Below are 23,002 nucleotides of genomic sequence, written 5' to 3'. Positions count from 1 at the left end.
TTGAAGAGTTTTTAATTCCAACATACCCTGTATAATGTTTCCGTTTAATCGATTCCAAACAAATATTTTAGTGTGACCTGGTGATGAATACTCTGTGAAACATGTCAGCACTGTGGCTGGAGGACATGGTGATGTGCAGATACAAGTCACTGGATGCAAGAAGGATAATGACCTTTGCTTGAATCCTGTGGCTGTGCTGGGATATTGTGTTGCATTACACCTGAGGATCAGGATCCGTTCTTCACACTTAGAGGAGTCCAAAAGGTAGAACAACACATTTTTTTAAACACTGTTTGTTTTGGCCTTATCCACAGCACTCGTTCCATTCGGGTTCACTCAATATCTGCGCTTTGGTCAATGTGTTGGGTAAACTGTTAATGATTAGCCCTGTCTGTGTAGCGCGCAAGTCAAACGTAAAGACTGGACTATGAAATATTCTGAAAGGATGAGATTCAGCTAAAGTTTTGAGTTTTATAAACCTTCACCCTTATGTTTGAATCTTTGTTGACAAAAGGTTCCAGCACAGTTGGAGGTTTTGCATATACTGTATGCAGTTCTTGCAGTACACACGGAACTTTGACGACTGCACAGATACACACCCAGTCTTTACAGCTTTATTACACAACTCACACACACCCGCCCCATATCCCAAGAAATATCAGCACAAAGACTCATTCTGTCCAAACTGTGTGGCTGTGATCCAGTCCATTTAAATGCTGCAGCCTCTTTGTGACTCTGTGGTCTCCTTTCTTCACAAATGACTGCTGTCTGTGTTGGACTGTGCTGTACAGTAGCCCAGGTTTTTTTTTTCCACTGCAGGGAAAATTCATTTTGTTCCATTTCACTGAGTTTTTGAAGAAAAAAAATTGCATTAGTTGCTGCTCTGTTTTGTTTTTTTGTTTTGCAAAACATTTTAACACAAAGACACAAGTTTGGAAGCATGCACACGCATAACACAGAATAACAGAAGAGGGCGGCTCCGACCTGAGAAGGGTGGCTGTGTGGGAGCGAGGGGGGGGTTATCCCATTCATTCGATCTACACTGTGACGTGTTTTAAAGGGAGAGCAGAGGAAGAAGCGAGATAGCAAAAGAAAGCCAAAGATTCAATCAGACACATTGGGATCTAAAGGAGAAAGAAAGAGAGGGAGAGTGTGTGTGTGTGTGAGAGAGAGAGAGAGAAAGTTGGTGATTCTCCGTGGACAGTCTCTAGTCTCTGCTGCAAACTTTCAGCATGGAGTCTATCTCTTCAAGCAAAGGTAGGACGCTGTGGCGTGCATAAGTGGGGGAGAGAAAGCATGTAGGTAGCCCCGCCAGTGTAAAGTGATACAGGTAGAGAGCAGAGGGAGACTACAATGTTGAGGGTGGGGCTGCACAGGGGTCAAACTCTACACATTAGCAAACACACCAGCAGGTGTCTGTTGGAATTCTGCAGCAGCCTGTAAGGATTAAGGATCCTAGTAGATCTCATTCCCTGAAACTGAAAACCTATTCAAATGTACAGTGACTTTGGTTTGTACTGTGAAGGGTTATGGCTGGGTTTACATGTTCAGTTCTTCTCGTTTCTAAACCTAAATCATTTCTTTTTCCATATTGGTCTTTGCAGACTGCAATTTTAAGCAATGTGTTCAGGACACTGTTAGATTTTCTAATAATACAGGAAGTTAAAGCACGTGATGCTTTTACCTTGTGCGGTAAAAATGCTTAAAACTCTTTAAAAACAGTATGTGGTGAAAAGTGTCTACATAACTTTGAGTTTATTTTACTGCAGACATTGCAGACGCAGCGTTGAATAAATTGTCCCTTCTTTGCTGAATATATAAAAAGTGTGTGTGTTAGAATTAGCAGCAGCTAAAGCAGCCACATTATTGTAGCCTCAGGCTGCATTTGTACAGCTCTGACACTTCACAGTGTGGTGTAACGCTGTCAAACTAACTACAGTGAAGGCTCAGTTTCGGAGATAATGACTGTGCCAAGTGTGACAATCCAGAATTCTTAAAAAAAAAAAAGAAAAAAAAAGGTATTGTCTTTAAAGCTAGCGTTATACACTTACAAGTAAAATCTACTTCTTGGAAAACAGTTATCTGTTTTACTGCGTTTTGTTTTCTTGTATGACCTGTGTTGACCCTGGGATTATGGTCTTGTCTAGATTGTACATTGGCTGGTCCTGTCCTGGCTGGTCCTGTCCTGACAACTGAACACTGGTTTCAAAGCTTCTAATGATTAAGTGCAACATAATACGCAGGACTGTAGGTTTGTTGTTCTTCCACCACAATATTTGTTATCTACCTCTTGTCTGGAGTCTTTTATTTAGGTTAAAACGACTACAGAACTACAATAATCATCGTACGACAAAGTAAAATTACAAAACAGTGCATTTCCTCTACTGTGATATAAAGGCTCTCCATATGGTTCCTTACTCTATGTTTTAACATGCTGATCTTAACCTTATACACTGACACCATATATGTAACACAAGATGTCTTTTTTACTCGTCCAAACTGTGCTGCTCATTCTCCTGGGCCATTCATCCAGCTGCGTGTTGTTTTGTGTTTTAGTCAGTGTACGTGAACGTGGACAGAATCAAATTGTTGTAGTCCAAAAACGGAGAACTCTGACTTCCAAAAATCACGCTTTACTAATATAATTAGAATATTTCAAGTACTAAACAGTAGGTGTTTTTTTTTTACCCTGGTAAAAAGACTGGGAACTCATAATTGGGACAATAGAGCAGTCTGAAATCATATCATTATACTTTGACAGAGAATTTAAACTTTGGACAGTGGGATATTTCCAGGATTATTCTGCTTCTCTACCCTGTGTCCTTTGACCAGAACTAAATCAGTTTGTTTTTTGTTTTTTTTTTAAAAAATATTTACTGTCTGTGACTCTAAGGCCTTTACTGTGTTTTTAGTGACATCTAGTGGCTATGTTGCTGATAATATGTTTTTCTCCAGTGTTTTATAAAGTTGAACTTATTAATCTAATAACATCCTATATCCAGTTCACGTTTGTAAACACTACATAGTTGTTCCCCATCATTTCTGGTGAGATCTTATTTCCTGACTAACACAGGCCTGATTGCTTTTTACAGCACACCGGAACATAAGACGGTGATTCACACATCATTGTTTTGTCTGCGTAGGTTCTGTCATCCAGGTCATTTAATCCAAAAAATAAATATTTTTTGGATGATTGTTTTGTTTTTGTTTTTTACACACCCACATTTACTGTTCAGACATGAGAGGATGTGATGACAATGTACAGTAACACCAATAAAAACACATATAATTGTTTTGTTTTACATTCAAAGAAGGGATGCCAAATACTCTGTGTAGATCGTGACTTACCAGTACTTACCAACACAATAGCAGTAGTTCATGAACAATTAAAATAAAAACAAAGATTAAAATATAAATGGTTGTAATTTGCAGTCATCACTATCCTCCAATCATATAACGCTCCATTAAAAATGAATAAATCCACCCTGTCACATGGTCCTACTAAAGATTAAACTACTTCATCCTCATTTGCAGCTTCCCAGTTGGCCAGTTAATGCCCGTGTGTGCAGCAGTGACTTCTTCTCATGTAAACACGGAGCAGAGATTTGTGTCTCACCTTTTGTTGTCGTCATACTGAGATTTCAAGGGAATTGTTCCCACTGAGCTTCTATCAGGCTCCAGCTTGTTTCAGAGACCTCCTACAGAGAGATGGACGGTTGACTTGATTGTCAGTGTTCTAGAAGTGCTTAGATATTGTTTGTTTTGAACAGATGGTGCAGATTTGAATGGTAAACGACTGTGGATACTGTCCTATGGAAGAGGTAGCTCAGTAAATGGAGACCAGAAGTAAGGCTCAGTGTCTCCATGGCCTGGTAGTGTATTTGTTGGCCTTACATAACCTCAGACCAAACAGGAAAAGGAGAAAAGAATTGTGGTCAAAATATCAAGATCTCTTTTGCCAATATTTTTGTTTAATACAATGTTCCAAATACAAAAGTCCATTTAAAAAAGGTTTCTGTTTATCTGAACATTTCATAATGTCTATGACATGTTAAATGATGTTAACAATGTCTGGACATTCATTCATTTTGTCTTTTGAAACAAAGTATTTGTCATTTCAAGAAGAAGTGTCTTAGCTGAACAAAACAGCAAAACACTATGAACACTGTTTCGTTTACTGGTGGACTGAAAGGTTATTCAAGGACAGGCTGTGCTCAGAGTGCCTTCAGCTGGACCATGTAAAATACACTGAACATTATGAAGTGAACTCAGATGAATGAATTATATTCAGACACAGTGACAGTTTGACTTCATGTTAGAACAAATGCTCTAATAACCTCTTGTGTGGTATAATACAAGATTGTGGTTTTTTCTGTTCCATTATGATTCACATCCGCTATTCATGTAACTGCAGCATATTAATGTAACATATCTACATTACATAAAGTCATGGTCATCTCATGTATTTACATCATTGATTCATCTTAAAGTTTACCCCCATAATGTCACTCTCCTATTATGTGACATTTTTATTTGTAACTTCAATCAATCAGGCCAACATTAGATCTGGGAATGTCACTATTAGTAAATAATGAATATTTTCGTACAATGGCTGTAATGTGTCTCTTTGTGACCTGGTGCATCATTGTCTCCTCTAGACCTTTTTTTCAACATTTGCCTGTTGTGTCCCTGCATGTTTAAAGCTGTGGAACCAAATGTTTTAAAGCCTCTAATGTATGTGTGACTCAATGCAAAGTACTATATGTTTATTGTGCAAATACATTTTCACAATACATGTTAATCACCTCGTGTTTAGAGTCTGTTTTTCTCCCACGTTTAAATGTATTTCTACCACTATATAACTATGATGGTTGAATGACGACCTTTCGTTTCAATGAGTAAGTATAGCCGTTAGTGTTGCTTACTTTACACTTGAGCTCTGAATGTTGGCAGCTGGTATTTATGACCACAGCATTGCTCAATGACTGTGCTTTGCTGGAGCAAAGAGGTGTGGGTAGTAAATGTCTGAGGCAGGGCTGGATGACGCTGGTGTCTTTTTAAAAATGACAACGAGATTACAAGAGATTCACAGTGACTATACTAATTACATTCAAACATTTCCGAGCAATTAATATAACAGAAAAATACTTCAGGTGTGGGTGAGGTATGATTGATGGTCTAAGAATGTTTATAGTGTAGCTAAAACAAATTCCTGTTTTTTTTGTTTTAGTTCTCAGTTTGTCCAGTAGATGGTGTCATTTGCCAGATAACCCGAGTCACTGATCTTTGCTTGAAGGGTCACAGTGAGGATAAAGTTGTCTTAAATGTGAATATGCAAAATAACCTGACTTAACTGGTTTATGGACAAACATGGTCAGCTTCACCTTGAGCTGTTGACATAAGCTGAGGTCTTCTTGGACCAATAGAACTCTTTTTTTCCCCTTAGTTACAAGCAGCAAAATAAATACATTTAATAAAAAGAAGATCCAGGGAATGTAAGAGCAAGATAAAGATTTCACTGAAAAGTTAATCACGTTATGTAAGCTGAATTACTTGTATTTTTTTTTAAATTTGTCACTTATATGAAAAAAAAAATGTTTAAAGTTAACATTCATTTATGCTAATAGTTTCTTTCTTTGTCTGCTTTTGTCTTCCAGGTGAGTTCGTGTTCTTCTGTCCTGAGGTTTCTTGAAAGAGGAAGCTCTGGATCCAATAAGTACTGTAACAACGTTATTACATCAGTAATGACATTACTCCCACTGATTTCCCCTCTGTGACTGATTGAAAGACATCAGTGGTGTCTGTCATGGCTCAGTGTCTTTCTTTTATTGTGATGCCATAAGTGTAAAGAACACCTTTAGTTGTTGCGATGGACGTTAGTCACAGCTGGACTGATAAGACCACTGTAAATGTTTAAACCAGTTCGAGGCACTAAAGTTTTACACACACTGTCTCACTGACATACTCGGTTGTCTCATATATCATCAGTGCACAGACAGGTTTTTAATGCTGCCCTGGAGGAGACAGTTGTGAGGAGAGGGGTCACGACCTAACCTTCCAAGTCCATCATTTCCCTCTGAAGTCCATCTGGAATGTTTTACAACAGCTCTGAAAGAAGAAAAAAAAAACATGCAGGAGCTGTAACACCTAAGTGTAGCCTAGCAGAGTAGCTCAATGGGTCATGTCAGGGCTCTCCTGGAGAACAGCTAAAGGTGTGTCCAGGAAAAGCTCTGAGTTCAATGCCCGCTCCAGAGATTAGAGAGCTTTAAAGTGTGCGTTCAAATGTCTGAGATATCAGTGTGCAGTGAATGTGGCTGGAGCGCAACAATGGAGTCCAGTGTTGCTGGAATGACTTTGTGGGTGTGCCATTAACCAGTGGTGCAGAGGCAGATAATGACGTTTCAGTTTGAAAAACTTTACTCATGAGGCAAAAATGCCTGCAATGTATGCATGTATGTGTGTGTGTGTGTGTGAGAAAGTGTGTGTGTTTATATAGTTTTCTTGCATCAGAACCTTTTCGAGGTGATGTTTGTCATGGGATTTGATACACAGATATATGTGTCAGCCCTAGTGTTCGTGTGGGATTAGTGCACAGCAGTTCATCTTTCATCACTCGTGGCTGCGTAATTACTCCTGCAGAAGCGCGGTCGCAGCTCATGTAGGCACATTGGCAGCCTTACAAAGAGAAAGAGCTTATTGTTCAAGGTGACCGGTCTGGTTTTAGTTTCTTTTCAAAGGCCAATGCCGACATCTGATAGTGGTTTTATAAATAATTTCCTTGATGTGTGTGTGTTTTTTAAAGAAACACTTGCAAGCTACACTTTTACCACCGGGGTGTACTGTTCCTACAGTTTTTCCTCTGTGGTGTGGGGCAGCAGCGCCCTGTGAGAGAGGGCTGTAAAAAAAGGCTGAAGCACCTCTGAGAGTTGTCAGGGCAGTAACCTGAGAACCTGTGAGCTGCCGTCTCTCTGCTGTTGTTCGGTCATGTGTCCTTAAGGGCAAACTGATTGTTATCTCTCTAGGATTTCACCTAGACGATCTTCTGGAAAAGCTGTTTCTCTAGTCAGTGCCTGAATCAATCCTCTGTATTGTTCAGCGCAGGAGCAGGAACCTGCTCGCTGGTTTTTATTACGCTTTGGAAAAGGGAAGCCTGGCCATTGTTCAAAGCTGGACGTTTGGTGGAGGGTGTCACAGTGGAAAACAGGATGTGGAGACAACCCTGAGTAAAGTTAAATAACATACTACCCTCCAGCGGTAGAGACTCGTGAGTAGTGGGTGTGGCATTCTGTGAAAAGCAAAAAGGAATTGAGATTATCTGGTATATTGGGCACATTTGAGCAAGATGCAGCAGCAGAAAACTCAAAAGAGGCCATTATTTTCGGGAACCATTATGTTCTAGAACAGGGGTCACCAACGTGGTGCCCGGGGGCACCTGGTAGCCCCCATGGACCACCTAAGGTGCCCGCTGGGTTTAGTCTACAAATAAAACTGGTCAACAAGAGGGTCAAACATTGTACTGTGCTTTTTGAATCAGTTACAATTGCAATGATATTCAAAGTGCCCTTGAAGCACACTGCAACACACTGCAGCTCTCAGTTAAAAAAGGTTGGTGACCCCGGTTCTAGAACATGTTTTAACAGTGGTCACATGTTTTTGTTTTAACCAGGGACAAAGTGTCTTAAACAGCTTACAGGCTGTTGTTTAAAAAATGAAAGCCATAACACATATTTTACATTTGAAAAATCCCACTGCGCACCACCAAACAAAAATGTCATCAGAATACATCTAAAGAAGTACAATCTAATACTCACAGTTAAATTACACCTGGGCCTGTTTAGATGAACAACATTCTGGTAAACTTGATGGAATTGAAGAAGGATACATACAAAGATTTACCCCAGCTCCGAGGCACGCACCTTTTTTAGTACACAGCGCTTTGAAATCACCCATTAAAAAAACTTAGAAGAAAAAGAAAACATGAAATTTCTAAGACTTTCTTCTTTACAAGATTCAAACGTTTCGGGGCGTAGTTCAGCATCTGGTGAGAGACTGTTGGCATATTTCTAGTCTATTGGCTCTTCTACAGTCAGAGAAAATGGATCTGCACCAGTCTGTGTCAAAGGGCAGCCGCCAAGAATTTCCTTTTCCTGGAAAAGGACAGGAGTGACAAAATATGTTAAGTGTGCTCATACAAAATTAACAAAAAGATCAGAAAAGAAGAGTTATGGAGTGATGGAAGTATGAAATGCATAGCTTAACAAGAAAAGTAAGACAGCGAGAGAAAGACAAGGAAAAATGGGAGAAAAAAACAGAAGTAGAAAGACAAGGAAAAATGGGAGAAAAAGAAAAAAGAAAAAAGATAGTAAAACATTACTATTGACTGTTAAGACAGATATAAAACAGTGCTGCATATGTCTCCCTACTGGTCTGTATGGTTAGGGTGTTCTGTCTTTGTCAAAGTATAGGTTTTCCTTCCAGCTCCCCAAACTTTTTGTCTCTTTGGTTATTGAATATCAACTAGTGAGGTGTAAAAGTAAAAGTTTTCATTTTTGTTATTGCATTTTTAGAATGTGAAGTAAGTTTCCTGGAAAGACTGTGCGTAATTGTTAGCTGTAAAATACGACACACTTGTGCAGAAAGACGAAACTCTGAACCTTCCTCCACGTCTGTATAAACGACAGCCGTGTTCTGTCCCTGCCTTTCTGAGGAATGAATGAATTGAGGACGTAAAGTCAGAGTTTGTTTCTCTGGAACAGACACTTCAACCCTCTGTATGAGCTGTCACCCTGTAATGAAGGCTCCATGTCAAATACCACAGCGTATCTTCCTGTTTTTGTGGTATCTCATTGATGACATGGAGATAATAGTTTGACTTTAAGTTAAGGCTGGAGTGTGACTGACAGGTCTGAAATGCTGTGGCCTTTCTCTTCCTTATTCAGCAACAAACAGGTTTAATTCAAGTCCATCTCCTGTGAAAGTCAGATCATTCTTTTCTCCCTTTCTGCTCAGAGGAATGAAAGAATGTGGTCGATTCATTCTCTCCAGATGGAAGAGTTTTATGGGAGGGATGATAATAAATCACCGCTCTGCTCCTCCCTGTGTGTGTTTGCCTGTGTCTTTGTGAACGAAGGCACCTGTGTTGATTTTCTTTCTTTATTTTTTATCGTCATCCAAGGCCACGTTGCTGATCTTAAAATAAAACTCACCCTCGTTAGGTTACACTTCAATTCCACACCTCGTGGAAACCCCGAGTCTGGTTCCCCGGTCCAGGTTTGTTGTTTGAGCCTGTTGCCCATGGCATCAGCAGACCCACGTCTCTGGGACCTCAACCGTGGACTGCACATGGTATTTGCCTAAAGTGTGGGCTGTGTTGCTATGCAACCGAAGTCCAGGATGACCACACCCATGTGAGGCCAGCAGACGCTGAGTCATAGTGCAAATATCCAGAAGGCAGTTGTATTTTTTTTCCTTCCTTCTGTTCACAAAACATGACAGCGTTGAGTTTTATTTTAAGTTTTTTTCTTTATCTTTTTTTTTGACATAAATGCAACATGATCCATTTACCAGGATGTGTTTGGCACAAACACTGGTGTATGAGCGTCACCTCCCACACCTGGTACTGAGTACAGCCATTTTATACCCTGCTCACTGTGGCTCCATTTTATGAGGATTAACTTCCATATTTTAAAATGATTTGTTTCCCTGGAAACCACCAGACACATCATGTACCAGGCATTTTTATGGTGTAAATAAAACCTACAGTGAATCACATAAACTATTTTGTCACTGCAGCAACTTTCTTGAAATAAAGTCCGACCTAACACCATATAAAAAAAAAACAAGATTGTTTTGGTCAAGATTAAAATCATAATGATTTACTCATTGACTCTGTTGTCACTGCATTTATTGCACATACAGAACAGTAAGTGTTCTATGTTACCTCATACTTTCTTGTTGATCTTTCCCTTTAAATAACTAAAATCAATGCATCCTCTATATATTTAGAATAATTGGCAGATAATAATTTATTACACTAAAGATTCCGGAATTTAGTGTTTGGACAGAGCTTGTCAACAGAGTGGACGTGGAGTGAGCGGTCGGTGTGAGCGGGATAGAAAGTAGAATCCATAAAGAGTAATGAGGGTATATAACCTGTAGAGGGATACTGTCGTAGTTCAACAATATTCTGAGCGAGTTCGAGCAGTAAAAGTGAGTGACAGTGAACAGCTCTGTGAGCACCAACACTTTCATGTGTTCCTGACCCACATACTGCGGGAGCCAGTCATTTGGAATTACATGTTATTTTCTACATGACTAAGGTTATTTTCAGTTGTAGTTGTAAAAATACTGCAAAAATACTGCAGCTTTGAATAGCTCAGAATATTGAATGGCTTTGTCAGTCAAAGAATAGGTCTATTAAATGTGCTGTAGTCAAATTCATTGTTTAATAAACTCCGCCCCCCTGTACAGTGGCCCAGGCAGGAAAAACTTGCTTGAAAGAACACGATGTGACTTCCCTTTGAAGACTGCAAACAAAGTCATGTGGATGTCATTTCGTACCTCGCCTACAGCATTAAAGATGTACCGTATCATAATTGTGCTAAGTCTTTTAGTTTATGTAAGAAATTTATGTCATCATTAGCGGTTATTGGTAGTTACTGTGTCTGCAGTGATCTACAGTATTGTATTGGCATGGTTGAGTCAAAGGAAAACACAAATCACACTTTTAGAGAAACACCCATAAAGGCTTCAGTAAAATAATTAGGTAATTACTATAATACTAGTTGTGTATTTCACGCTTCATGTCAACAGTCCTCCCTTGAACTATTTTAACCCTGTGATTATTTTCCTCATAAATGAATAAACCTGTGCCATGTTTGGATTCCTCTGTAATCCCATCAGAGGAGAGTAGAGACTGGAAAAACATTTGTTAGCGTGAATGTGTTTCGACAGCTTCAGCTCTGGACGTATTAAGCTGAAGCACAGCGTGTCTCTTAACTTCTGTTCCAAGTCTCTGACTCCGACTTGTCCTTCGGGCTCTACTGTATGGAAAGGAGCCAGAACTTATGGAAAGATCAAACCTTAAAATAACCACCAACCTTTAGTAAGACAAATCTTGACATGGTATTTGCACACTGGAAAATGTTGATTTAACGTCACTCCAGAAGGAAGATTTATTCCTTTTTCATCGACCTACTGTACAGTCAACTTAATTACTTCCTGTAAACCCCACAATAAGTATGCAGGGGACAAAACCTCAGTTGATGAGGAGTGTATTTTGGACGCCGTGGTGGTGGAGCTTTTTCTGAGACTGGCTGTACTCTTTTGTATTCTGTCTTTATCGAGTTTTCATCCTCTCTCCATTCTCCCTCCACGTCCACCCCTCATCTTAATCTCTGTGACAGTAATTTGTGAGATTTCTCAAACAAGGCGCTCAGTGTGTAAGTCCCCGTTGCCAGGAATAAAGTGTGTGCTCTCTCAGATGTATGGGACATGAAGCCTGGTATCCAGGGCAGCAGAGAGGATGTGTCCAGCCTGGCAGGGCTCCTGGATTTATAGTTTAGATGTTTCTCAGCATTTATGGACCGCAGATGAAAAGATCCCCTTGTTCTTTTTTACTCACAAACACCCTCCCTGTGCAGAATAGACCCATCCACTCCCTGTTCCCCCCTGTTTTTGCCCTCTGCTGCAGTGGGTCCCACAAGGGTGAAGTGAACAAGTAGCTGTGTGGTTGTGACTGAAAGCATAAGGAAGGTGTCCTGCTTTATTGGAACTGCTAAGGCTTTTTATACAGGATGTTGTGTAAGAGCAGCATGGACATAGGAGATCCACTGGGAGACAGGTTCTGGCTGAGCCCAAAAAAAGGTGAGTGATTTTAGGGAATCTAAATAAACTACAGCAAATGAGTGATCAACGTCATCGAGAGGAGTGGCCACCTGCAGACCACAAGTCATGCCTTTTTGAGTTAGTGGTGGAGAGGAAGTAGTTGTGCAAGTGAGACATGAATTGTGCAATGGTTTCTTTTAACCTTCAAACACCTGAATGGTGTAACGCCATCCCTTTTGCATGCTGATTCTGATTCCTGGCTGCCATTTCGCTGAGCTGGCCTGTTGCTCTTGCAAGAGAAAGAACGAGATTTGAGGGCTGCTTCAAATCCCACTGCTGGAACTTGTTTGCAAAACAAAGAGCTCTGACGGTTACTGGCTGTTGTGCAGAGTAAACCACCACAGCTTGACTTTGGCAACATTTTATGTCTGGATCACAAAAATACGTTTCAGATGGCATGCTATATTCAGCAGTAAGAACAACTATCACATTGTTGAAAGTGCTTCAGGATATTTAACATTAGTGTGAAAAATAATGCGTGTGCAAAGCACAGCCTTTCACCTCAGAACTCTTGTTTTAAATATGTTTCTTATGTGTAAATGTGATGTTAAAGTGAAACTAAAAATGAAGATCCTGGCTGCCTTTTTTAGTTTCCTTTGGTTTCTTTTCCAGCAAACAAAGACTTATACTGTGACTTCTTTTTTTCCACTCTGGAAAAAAAAAAAAGAAGTCAGTGGACTGTGTGAGATTGGAGCACACAAGCATGGCCTGTCAGTTTCACCTCAGCAGTCATTCATCCATGATTTTTTTACTGTGCATTTATGTCTACATTGGTGAGACAAAAGCCAAAAACGGACGTCTTTTAACTTTTCCTGCACAGTAAACTATTCAGCTCGTAGCGTCTATAAAAGGTTTTTTTTTTTCCCCCGAAGCTGAACTGTTTTCTTCTCTACTAAAAAAAATCAAGCAATCTCTATATTCCACAGTTGCCTTCTGCAAGTCTTATATAACTCCAAGACTATATTATAGTATTGTAGTGTAGTATTTTAAAGAGTTCAGTTTGGCAAATCTTCAAGTCCAATTTTCATAGTTTTAATCAAGTTCAGAATTTCCCCCTGTGGCTGCCCCCCGGCTCTGGGGAAAGAGGGAAGATGTATTTATTTTACTGTAAAGTACCTCTTCCTTGAACATCTGCTATCCTAGAAACATCCACTATTGTTTATTTTTCATGACTGGTGTGATGAATGCCAAACGCACCTCTCACTCTCCACCCTCATTATAGCTCCCAAACACACAGCGTCTTTTTGTCTGCTGGTAATTTGTGGTTCAGCTCACTTCTGTGGGCACAGTATATAGAACAGGATTTTTTGTTTTTTCGTAGTTACTCCTCTTTTCTGTGTAGGCATGATACACAGAGTACAGACTCTCCTCCAGATCGCTGCCATCACACCGGTCCAAACACATGGTCGGCACATGAGGGCGATCCCTGTGGCTTCGTTCTGCTAACAGCTCAAAGACCATTTGCTCTCTCAGTAATTGAGTGCTAATTTACACTGTGGAGCATTATGACCTTTGCAGATAACAGCCAAGGTTGCCATCTGAGGTCCATTGAGGTTAAGAAGTGCATTGTCAACATTGTATGTTTTTTATAGCCACAAAAATTGCAAACGTCCCATTGGCCCACTAATAAAATGAATGACGTTGTGGTGTCATTGGGCTTGTGAGGGATGAGCAACTGTGAACATCAGGAGTTACCACAGTCTGCATAGTGATCTGGCAGAGTTTTTACACCAGATACCCTTGGGTTTCTTGACGAAACCCAATCCAGGATTTGGGCACAAGGTGATATTAAACCCAGAGCCTTTTGGTGGCAGGTGGTAGACCTACCACTGGACATTTTAAGCCCCCTATCAAGACATTGTGTAATTGACCAAAAAAAAAAGGAATTCAATTTAGTTAAATGGTATTCATTAATTACAAAATTAATTAATTAATTAAATTACTTAAGTAATTAAGAATAAAGAGTCTTTAATTTGCTTACATTAGCAGTTGGTCAGAGCTGTCGCTGCTTCACCTTGTGTCAGCTCTATCGGGGGTCGCAGCTGTTCCTGGCGTTGGGTGGGAGTGGAGTGGCCCTGATTGTACACAGCAATGAGAACGAGCTCCACAAATAACCAACATTATCACCTCTGACGTGTGTCAGGTTGCAGTTTACATTCATTCATGTCTGCTCAGACTCATGTGATTGTTAATATAAAAAATATATTCGGTCTTTATGATATTCGGATGATGTACTTTATACTGTGTATTCAGTATTATTTCCAATAATATAGTTGGTAAAGGTTGTTCTACCCTGGACCTATAGATTCTGATGTGGTTTGATTAAAGACTGGTGCCAAGCATGTGCCATTTGAAAACAGACTCCCATCACGTGATCAGTCAGATGAGCTATCTATAAAGCATAATGGCTCCAGAGATGGCTGTTGCCAGCTCACAGGCATAAATATAGGTTCCTTCAAAAGAGCAAGTCATGATTTGGAGTAAGGGCTGCCCTATTTATCTGTTTTTAAAAGTCTCTGAGGTAGCTGAGGAAGTAACTTTGATTTGGTCTATGAGGTGGACATTAGTTTACAATTGTGTCATTGATTCTACCTCATTAGTCTTCTATTAGCCAAACTAGGAGGTAATAAAAAAAACCTACTGACCTTTACCGTCTGTGTGGCTCAGGTCTGATGTCATAATAGGCCCAGTACTTTAGAGTGGGCCACTGGGCAGCCATCATCAGGTGGTGGTGACAAGTTTATTCTGGGACTTGTGGAGGTCTGAAACTTTTACACAGTACTTGACTTACAGCCAAGAGAGTATTCAGGCCACTGCTGGAAGTGCTTTAGGGGAACACATCATTCATTATTCTGTCCGTGGATGACTGCTGCAGTGTCGGCTACACCTCCAGTAAAATTAGATTATGTAAAGGTTGTAGATTCTAATGCCATTGAATATGCTGTTATTATTGTCATAAATGCTGCTAATGTCACCGAACACGGGACATAAAAGACAGCTGTAGTTTCATGTGTTCTTTCCACTGTCTGTGACTGTAGCTTTAATGTTAGGAGTCACAGAGATGTGACTTTCACTGTCACATCTCTGCATCACAGGTGTCACTTGAGAGTGACACCTGTACGTCACATGCAGTGTAATGAAATCTGATTCGTTAGTTTGTCAGCAGATTGATGACCTGCTTTGTAAATGCTACTGAACCCCAGGTTGCGTTCTCTGCTTTATCAGTTATGCATGTGTAAACAGATAGGGAATTTTTAATTTGTATAACCTTGAGTCTGTTAAAATAAAAAGGGTGTTTTTGCTACATTTCTGTTTCATCTGGAAGTTCAAGATTTTAGCTGTAAAATGTTGCGTGTGTAGGTGAAAATCATGCTTTGATTATGCAACTGGCCTTTTATATATTTTTTAAATAATATAAATAGGATAAATAGGAGCACCTTTATATAGGGTTAATTATACCTCAGACACTGTATATCCACACTCAGTGATTAACTATTAAATGATACAAAATTGACCTCATTATAAATGGAATGTCTTTCTCGCACATGTAACTTAAGAATCCTTTTGTTCCACCTGTGTTTAAAAAACCCAACCTACACCAGTCATTATCTTCCCCTGAACTGCTTAAGATAATAAAACATTATGAAGTATGCCTTAGTCAATGCATGCTTTAGGTAGAGTTGCCATGTCCTGGGGCAGTTGTTGCATACCTCAACTAGACAGGTGCTCCGTGAAAGGTATTCCTGACAGCATTTGTGAAGACATCAATAAGGATGAAAAGTGGTGAAAATGTTTGCTAAAACCAAAAAGAAAAAAAACTGTCCATTATTTAACAGTTTTAGTTTTTAATTTGTTGTCTTTTGTTTAATCCCCTGAAAAACATTAGTGAGTCAGTAGTTCTGTTGTTTTAGAAATAATGCTGTTGTCCAGCCCTTCAATAAAACACATGTACGTCCTGTGGTCGTAGGTAAGTGTCCACTTAGTACTGAAGTACTTCATTTGCCTGTTGCCATGGAGTAAAAGAAAACATTTTTTTTCAGCTGGTGTTTGGATGTGTCATCGTGTGTGTGTGTGGTTTGTGCGCAGCAGGGAAAATACTGTTTCGTTTCACTGCAACTGGATCTTAATGTTCCAGCCCGGTGCTGTTTCTCCACTGTTCTCCTGCTTCTCATTCATTGTGAGCAAACATGTGGTCCTCCGCTCAGTTTAGAACTGTGGTCAGTCGTCCGTCCAACCCTGCTGTAACCGGACTGAGCATGACGGGACACTCTCACTGACACACAGAGACGAACGGGAGACAGATGTACAGAAGTGATCGCAGGATAGAAATCTGATATCATGTTCCTGAGAGGGCTGAAAAGGTTAGCTATAATGCACAGCTCTTTATATAGTTGTGGGGGCAGAGATTCATGTTTCCTGGCTAAATGGAGAAATCATGGTCCGGTGTTAGCCTCCCTGAAGGAGCAGCACATGTTTAGGGAGCTTTGCAGCCTGTTGCATCACTATAATAAAGTGCACTCAGAAACACTGATTAGTCTGCGTAGCTTCCTTTTTTTTCCCGGTGGCCTGGAGATCCTCCAAACAAACAAACACTGCTATGAATAGAGTCATATATTATATTATTTTTGGTGGATTTCTTTTAGTGTGCCTCATATCAAACTAACCCTGTGTGCATGACAGTGACACATGTGTTCTTTTCTGTTCAATTATTTATATGTTGTTCTGTTTATATTTAAATATGGATCATAAATGATTCAGGGTATTTGGTAGGGCTGTTTTTTTCCTCCTAATGTCACCGGGCTTTCATATTCATAGACGTGTGACACGATACCTGCAAACTGCACCCCGTGTTTTCTTCAGGAGTTTTCTTCAGTAACATCTGATTGATAGACGGGTTAAACTAGACACCTTGGACATAATAATCTACACAAATGCTTCACGGGTTCCGTCAAGGCGAGATAGATGTAGCTGCCAACTGGTCGTTGATCTTTCTTACACAGTAACTAATCTCTGATGAGGCCTGGCCATTCATTGGTCCAAAGTGTGCCTGTGTGTGTGTGTGTGGCTTATGGAAGGGTGTGTTTATGCCACTATTGTTTAGAGTAGTGTGTGTACAATAAGTAGGAGGTGTGTCCTCTGTGGATGGGTGTCTGTAAAAGTTACAGAGAAACAGAACATGTGCTTCGACACCATTTAGCAGTCTTCAGACTTTTCTCATTCTTTTTTAGTTAATTCTTTTTATTTCATCGTGTCCTACTTCCTGCTGTAACATTTACTCTGGTTAGATTTTTTTTCCATGCCAGTTGTATTACTAAGACTCTAGGAGAGAAGGTGGGAGGAGCTGCACTGAGTAGTTTGCCTCACTCACTCTCTCTCACACTCTCTCACACACGCTGCCTCACTTCCATTCTGTCATTGCCATCTCGGCAGACGGGAGACTGTTCATTCCCAGCCACGCTGAATGCAGGGGGGACGGTACACTTTGGACCTTGTTTAAGTCCAGTTTCAGAGAGGAACTACATTTTTTCGTCAAGGAGGAAAACAAAAGGAAGAGAAAGTAAGAAAAAGACAACAAGGATTATCTTTCTTTTTTTTTCTCATTGAATTAGGAGACACGTGACAGCTGTTTTTTCTGAGGATTTTTTCTTACACACGTTGTGTAACATTTAATTTTTATCTTTCCTGTTGTTCATATAGTATTTCATTGACTGTTTTTACTCATAAAAAAGTAAAATGGTTGCCGGAATGCTGATGCCCTTGCGGGATCTGAGGGCTATCTATGAGGTCCTGTTTCGTGATGGAGTCATGGTGGCCAAGAAAGACAAGAGGCCTCAAATCAAGCACTCTGAGGTACAAGTTGTAACCAACTTACAGGTAATCCGGGCTATGGGATCTCTTAAGTCTAGGGGCTTAGTAAAGGAGACATTTGCCTGGAGACATTACTACTGGTACCTGACCAATGAGGGCATTGTTTACCTACGTGACTACCTCAACCTGCCACCTGAGATTGTTCCTGCATCCCTGCAAAGGGTGAGGAAGCCAGCCGCTACTCTAGCCATTGCCCAAAGGGCTTCACGGGTACAAACTGTGGAAGGTCCTACATCTTACGTTCCCAAACCGAGACAAAGATGTGAAGGAGAGAGCCAAGAGGCACATGCTGAGCGTCAGGGTTACCGCCATAAGATGATGGGTCCTGGAGAACGAGGAAGCTCTGACAGGACCCCCAGGTTCAGAGGCCGGCCATTAGATGCAGATTCCTTCAAACCAAAGGCATCATGGGAAGGAGTGGACCAACGTCGGCCTCTGTTTGAGAGAGGGAACAGCCTTAAAAGTGAAGCTACAATGATGGAGGAGAGCAGGATGAAGAAAGGCTCTAGTCTACAGTCTGATGTAAGCAGTGAGAGGCAGCTAACAACCTCTCAGGAGAGAAGAGTAATTGAGAACCAAAAGAAGGCATCAAGTTCCGACCTAGTTCAGAAACCAGGTTTGAAACATGATGTTTCACAGACTACTGTGACATCATTGTCATCAAAAGCCTCACCTCCAGGAAGTGTACCTGCAACCATCAATGCTGTAAATGCTGCGACCACAAAGGTTCCATTTGATCAACTCATTTCCAAAAGATCCAAGGAGAAGTTAAATGCCTCTGATGACAAACCTATTAAGTCCGAGGAAATGAGCAAAACAATGTTATCCACTACAATAATTCATGATACAGTGATCGGTCGAGACAAAGCCAAAGAATCAAGTCTGAAATCAATTAAATCCGCAGAGGTTATGACAACAGATTCTTTGATGCCTGAAGCCACCGTGACATTTTCTGCTGCTCAGGAATCAACCGGTTTTTCTAACAACACTATCACTGCTGCTCCTATTATCACAGAACCTGTTAGTGAAGAAGTTATTATAGAAAAAACCTCCACTGTCCTGAAAACTGCAGACAATACTGTTAATGATAAAGTGAAGCCCATGACCGCTGAAACCAAAGAATCTGCACCTAAAATCACCAAATTTATCACCGAAACTGTCACTACCAAGTCTGAGTTTATCTGTGACAAACCTGCAAAAAAAGATGTCAAGAAAGAAGGAGGCCAAAAAGCAGACAAAAAAGAAGGAGCCATTAAACCTGAGGAACTGAAGACCACAGTTGAAATGAAAAAAGATGATAAAAAGGTAAAGAAATCTGCCCAAGTAATCGTGACTCAGGAGACCACCAAACCAGACATTAGCATGTCAGTTATCACAGAACCTGTTAGAGAAGCTATTATTGAAAAAACTTCAAAAAAGCAGCAGCACGTGGTTACATCCACTGTGCTCAAATCTACAGTCAAAACTATTAGTGAAAAAACTCAACCCATGACCACTGATACCAAAGAATCTGCACCTAAAAGTGCCAAAATTGTTACTGAAACTGTCGCCACCAAATCTGAGTTTTTCTGTGACAAACCTGCAAAAAAGGATGTCAACAAAGAAGTAGCCATTAAACCTGAAGAACTTAAGACCAAAGTTGAAATAAAAAAAGATGATAAAAAGGTACAGAAATCTGTCCAAGTAATCGTGACTGAGGAGATCACCAAACCTGTTAGTGACAGTGACATTAGTATGTCAGTTGTCATAGAACCAGTTAGTGAAGAAGTTATTATAGAAAAAACTTCAAAGAAGCAGCAGCATATTGTTACTTCTGCTATTTTGAAATCTACGGTTGAAACTATTAGTGATCAAAATCTGTCCACAACCACTGATACCAAAGAATGTGGACCTAAAATCACTAAAGTTGTTACTGAAACTGTCACCACAGAGTTTATCTGTGACAAACCTGCAAAAAAGGATGTCAAGAAAGAAGGAGGCCAAAAAGCAGACAAAAAAGGAGCCATTAAACCTGAAGAACTCAAAGTTGAAATGAAAAAAGATGATAAAAAGGTAAAAAAGTCTGCTCAAGTAATCGTGACTCAGGAGACCAACAAACCAGATATTAGCATGTCAGTTATCACAGAACCTGTTAGTGAAGAAGTTATTATAGAAAAAAATTCAAAAAAGCAGGAGCATGTTGTTACATCTGCTGTGTTGAAAAAAACAGACAATACTATTAGTGACAAAGTTCAGCCCACGACTGCTAATTCCAAAGACTCTGACCTTAAAATCACCACAGTTGTAACTGAAACTGTCACTAAATCTGACATTATCTTTGACAAACCTGTGAAAAAGGATGTCAAGAAAGAAGGAGGCCAGAATGTGGACAAAAAGGAAGAAGCTCTTAAACCTGAAGAACCGAAGACCAAAGTTGAAATAAAAAAAGATGATATAAAGGTTAAAAAGTCTGCTCAAGTAATCGTGACTCAGGAGACCACTAAACTTGACATTAGCATGTCAGCATTGTCCACAGATACAGCAGCTAAAAGCTCTGGGGCTAAAGTGGTTCAGGAAGCCAGCAGTGCAACACAGCCACACATGAATGGCTCAACAGAAACCAAAAAGGAGGCAGAGTCACTGAAAACAACTACGTCCAAGCCTTTGGTACTTGAAGTAACAACTAACGTCAGTACAAATATCTCAGCTCCTTCTGCCAATCTTAAAGATGTAGTTGAGAAGACTGTTGAAGAAGTTATTACAAAACAGGATAAAACTGAGGTGAAGTTCAAACCTCGTGGCACAAAAGAAACAATGTCTAAGGAGGTTGTCACTGACGTCTTACTGCAGGATTCTAAATCTGCACAGGCAGAGTCCTTATCTCAGTCTGGTACAAGTTTTGAGGAAACTGAGGCGATTAATGAAGCCAAACAAGTTGTAGAAGGAAGCTCCAAATCAAAAAGGAAAAAAAAGAAATCCTTAGCCGAGAATTCTAAAGGTGTTAATGCTGAGGAAGAAATAAATGCAAAAGTTGAAAAGAAAATGACCTCAGAGGACAAGCCACTGAATGAAGTGACCAAAATTTCAGTCCAGCCAGTACCAATGGTTACCTCAGAGCCTGTACCTGAGTCTGAGAAAAACACATTTGTGGAGGACATCAAAGAAGTGAGGAAACAAAAAGACATTCCTCATCAAGGTGAAAAGAAGCCCAGAGCAGTCCTCCAACAAACTAAGGAAACATCCCAAAGCGTTGACCAAAAGCCTGCAGAGCCCCCTGTGGTGATTCAAGGCGAGTCACATGTCAAGGAGAAGGTTGCACAGAGCAGTGTAACTACTCTGTGTAAGACCTCACAGGGACCAGTGTGCACTGATGACGCATCAAATGCTAATTCCTTGCACATGGAGGCAATGAAAACTGAGAATACAGATATTCACAGGGTTGAAATGGTGACTGTGCAAAAAATAACTCAAGTTGAAATTTTAAAAGAAAGTTTCAGTCCTGAAAAGAAAGTCTCTACTTTACAATCAGAGACCCAAAAAGCTGTAGTTGAGACTAAAGACGGTGTGAGCACAGAGAAAGCTGCAGAGGAAAAGTCAAAGAGTAAAAAGAAAGGCAAAGGAAAAAAGCAGACTAAAACTCCAGACACAGAGATCGTAGACACAAAGTCTGTCCTTTCACCTAAGGCAGATGAACCAGCACCAACTGTCAGTACAACTTTGCTTCAGGTCACTGTTAAAGACAGTGGTTCTGTGACAGAATTGGATGTTTCTCCAAAGATGTCTCCTGACAGAATATGCAGTGAGGAAGTCGTGCAGGAGGCAGCTGCTCCTTCTGAGGCCCCAGCAGACAAAAGGGAGGAGGAGCCAACACAGCTCTCTGTTGAAAAAATCAAGCGGGAGGTTCCAAAACCAAAAACATCCTCCACTGTGAGGGAAGCACCCGCAGCCGGAGAATCAGCGTCAGAAGAAACAGCAGAGGCAGCTGGAGCTCAGACACAGGCCAGCCCCCTCGTCGAGCAAGAGGAGCCTCCCATAGTTGCACAACATTTGGCCACTCAGGCTGCAGAGTGCAGCACAGAGAAAAGGCTCTCTGTTTCCGAGGCCTCAACACAGGAGGAATCGAGGAAGAGAAACTTGGAAGAGGACACACCCTCTGCCCCTGCCACACCCGCAGCTGCTGTGCCTGACCAACCTCATTTGAGTGACAGCTGTGACTCTGTCTGCCCTGACATTGACGAGGCCACCATGAGGAAGAAAATTGTAGTGGTTGAAGAGATCATTGAGGTGAAGCAGCTTGTCAGTCCTCAAGCTGCTGGGGCAGAGCCACCTCTTCCACCTGTGCAACCTGAAGAGGAAGAGGAGGAACTGGATCTGGACGTTTTGGAAGAAATCGCCAAAGAACGGGCAATTCTGCAAGAGGCTGCCAAGGTGAAGGGAGCCTCACCTGACGTGGGATGGGACCACTCTCTGGAGGAGCCAGAGGAGAAGACATGGCCAAACTTCCTTGAAGGTTTGTCAAAGTCTCTTCCTATTTCCTGCGTTATGTTGCTGTATAAATGCACGTGATCTAATTGGTCTTACTCTGAAATCCCCACCTTTCTTTTGAAGCGTGGGAGGTCTTAGTTTTGCTTTTTGGGCACTGTTCTAATGATGCCTTTGTAGATTGTCAACTACATATTGTATTTCAAACTCAGAGAGCATTCCAGTGCTGTAATTACATGTAACTGCACGCCATTCAGCATCATTTGGGGAGATTTGATTACAGTTTAGGACTCTTGGTTACGTGTGGCAAAGCTCTGCTTGTATTTTGATATGTAGACAAGAGTCAAAGTCAGTTTCTTTTTAGGAACAGTCTTGGAGTGGAGATGCGAAGAGTACATTGGGATGTAGCTGTGATTTAATTATCGTGTGTTCAAATAGATGTGCAATCACTAACACTGCCATAGCATGTCCATTAGTGTATTATAGACAGTTGGTTTATGCTACAAAATCATTTTTGCAATATTTACACACATCAGTTGCTGCTTATCTAAATGTTTTGGGTGGGGGAGTTGGACTTCTGTTGAGTAATGAATTAGGCTGTGCAGACACTGAGAATTGGCCAAATGAGATTTCACAGATGTGTTGTCATTCCAATAAGGTGGGGCTCTGTGCTGAGATTCAGCCTCGCCTGTTCCCTGCAGATAGCTACACACGAGTTAAAGCCAAAGCAGGGAGGTGTGGTGCTTTTGGGAGTATTTCTCCTCTTCGCTCCAATAATACTATGTTC

General features: G+C 40.7%; 1 protein-coding gene across 18 annotated transcripts in view; it reads left to right on the top strand.

Annotated features, from left to right (window-relative positions):
* The window catches only part of plecb (plectin b), a 103,204-nt gene that overhangs the window by 29,637 nt on the left and 50,565 nt on the right, over positions 1 to 23,002 (top strand). For 3 of the 18 annotated variants that reach the window (XM_008323748.3, XM_008323747.3, XM_008323746.3), the window contains exon 1: positions 11,892 to 22,243. The exons of 8 other annotated variants lie outside the window; for them this stretch is intronic. In XM_008323748.3, the coding sequence (XP_008321970.1) occupies positions 17,620 to 22,243 (4,624 nt within the window). In that variant the 5' untranslated portion in view covers positions 11,892 to 17,619. Of the gene's footprint in view, positions 1 to 1,017; positions 1,258 to 8,323; positions 11,866 to 11,891; positions 22,244 to 23,002 lie in introns of those variants that run through there. 7 more of the 18 variants (XM_025061648.1, XM_025061646.1, XM_025061643.1 and 4 more) reach the window with 5 other exon arrangements.

This window comes from Cynoglossus semilaevis, chromosome 13, assembly GCF_000523025.1.
Source record: "Cynoglossus semilaevis isolate Cse_v1.0 chromosome 13, Cse_v1.0, whole genome shotgun sequence".
NCBI classification, from domain to species: Eukaryota; Metazoa; Chordata; class Actinopteri; order Pleuronectiformes; family Cynoglossidae; genus Cynoglossus; species Cynoglossus semilaevis.
Note: the sequence above shows the minus strand (reverse complement) of the source record. Positions and strands in the feature narration are given on the sequence as shown.